At 36.2% G+C, this 1,247-nt stretch overlaps 1 protein-coding gene across 1 annotated transcript; it reads left to right on the top strand.

Annotated features, from left to right (window-relative positions):
• Positions 1–512: 512 nt before the first annotated feature.
• On the top strand, positions 513–836 carry LOC141671409 (uncharacterized). The gene has a single exon (XM_074477687.1). The coding sequence runs from the start codon at positions 513–515 to the stop codon at positions 834–836; it is 324 nt and encodes a 107-aa protein (XP_074333788.1).
• The last annotated feature ends 411 nt before the right edge of the window (positions 837–1,247 follow it).

The following is a 1,247-nucleotide window of genomic DNA, read 5'->3' as shown; positions in this document are numbered from 1 at the left end:
TCACTAGTTGACCTTTCTTGTGTATGGCAGCGACAGTTGTGGGAAGACCTTTTTGTGGAACACAATATGTTTCTGTTTACGTAGTGAAGGAAAGATTGTTCTACCAGTTGCATCATCTGGTATTGCTGCGACCTTATTATTTGGAGGCAGAACAGTGTATTATCGATTCCATATTCCTTTAAAGCTTGACCACTGCTCTGTTGCTGGCATTAAGCATGGATCTGATATTGCTTAGTGGATCAAGTTTACAAGTTTGGTGATATAGGACGAAGCTCCGATGCAACACTGTCATGCTTTTGAATCTTTGGATTGTTCAATCAGAGATATTATATCTTTAGTTGATCCAGCGAAGAAAACACCAACCATTTGGTGGTATCAATGTTTTTTTTGGAGGTGATGTTCGACAAGTCCTTCTTATTATTCCTAAAGCCACGCGTACTGAAGTTGTTACATCTTCTCTTAACCTGTTCAAACTTTGGAGTTATTGCAAGTTTCTTCGGTTAAATAGAAATATGCATTTAGGAAGATGTAAGACAGATGACGAGAATCAAAAGATTGAAGAGTTTTCAAAATGGGTCCTAGATGTTGGTGATAGTAAAGTTGATAACATTCATCCAGGTGATATATTCTCTGATCTAGAAATAGTAATTCCAAAGAGGTTTCTCCTAGAAAAATTCACCAACTCAGTGAAGTATATTGTTGATAATACATATCCAGATTTTGTCAAGAACATGAAATCGCATACCTACTCCAAAGAGCGAGCCATTCTGAGTCCAGCTAATGCTATTGTGGATTATGTAAATACCCATGTCCTCTGTCTCATTCCGGAAGCATAACACACATATCTTTCTCAAGATTCTATTGATGATTCTTATGGTGATGGCAGCGATGATCACAAATCTTCATTTCCCATTGAGTATTTAAATTTGATTAATATGTCATCCATTGTAAAGCATGAGTTGAAATTAAAAGTTGGTGATGTGGTTATGCTAATGCGAAATTTGAATCAACACTACTAGAAAAAGGGCATTAGACATCGGTTATGGACTGATGTCTATTTCATCAAAAACCGATGTCTACGTGGGTGTAGACAAAGGTGTTTTTTTCACATCGGTTCACAACCGTTATGAAATGTGACCATAGACATCGGTTTCTTTGTTTTTTACATCAGTCCAGAACCGATGCATAACATCTTCACAGACTAGTATATATAAAAAAATAGTGTTTGATGCTTTTTTATATAAGAA

Source organism: Apium graveolens, chromosome 1, assembly GCF_009905375.1.
Source record: "Apium graveolens cultivar Ventura chromosome 1, ASM990537v1, whole genome shotgun sequence".
Taxonomy (NCBI): domain Eukaryota; kingdom Viridiplantae; phylum Streptophyta; class Magnoliopsida; order Apiales; family Apiaceae; genus Apium; species Apium graveolens.
Note: the sequence above shows the minus strand (reverse complement) of the source record. Positions and strands in the feature narration are given on the sequence as shown.

What these genes read in the sequence shown, in the direction of transcription:
- LOC141671409 (XM_074477687.1), top strand. Translation starts at nt 513, where the DNA reads ATGCATTTAGGAAGATGTAAGACAGATGACGAGAATCAAAAGATTGAA.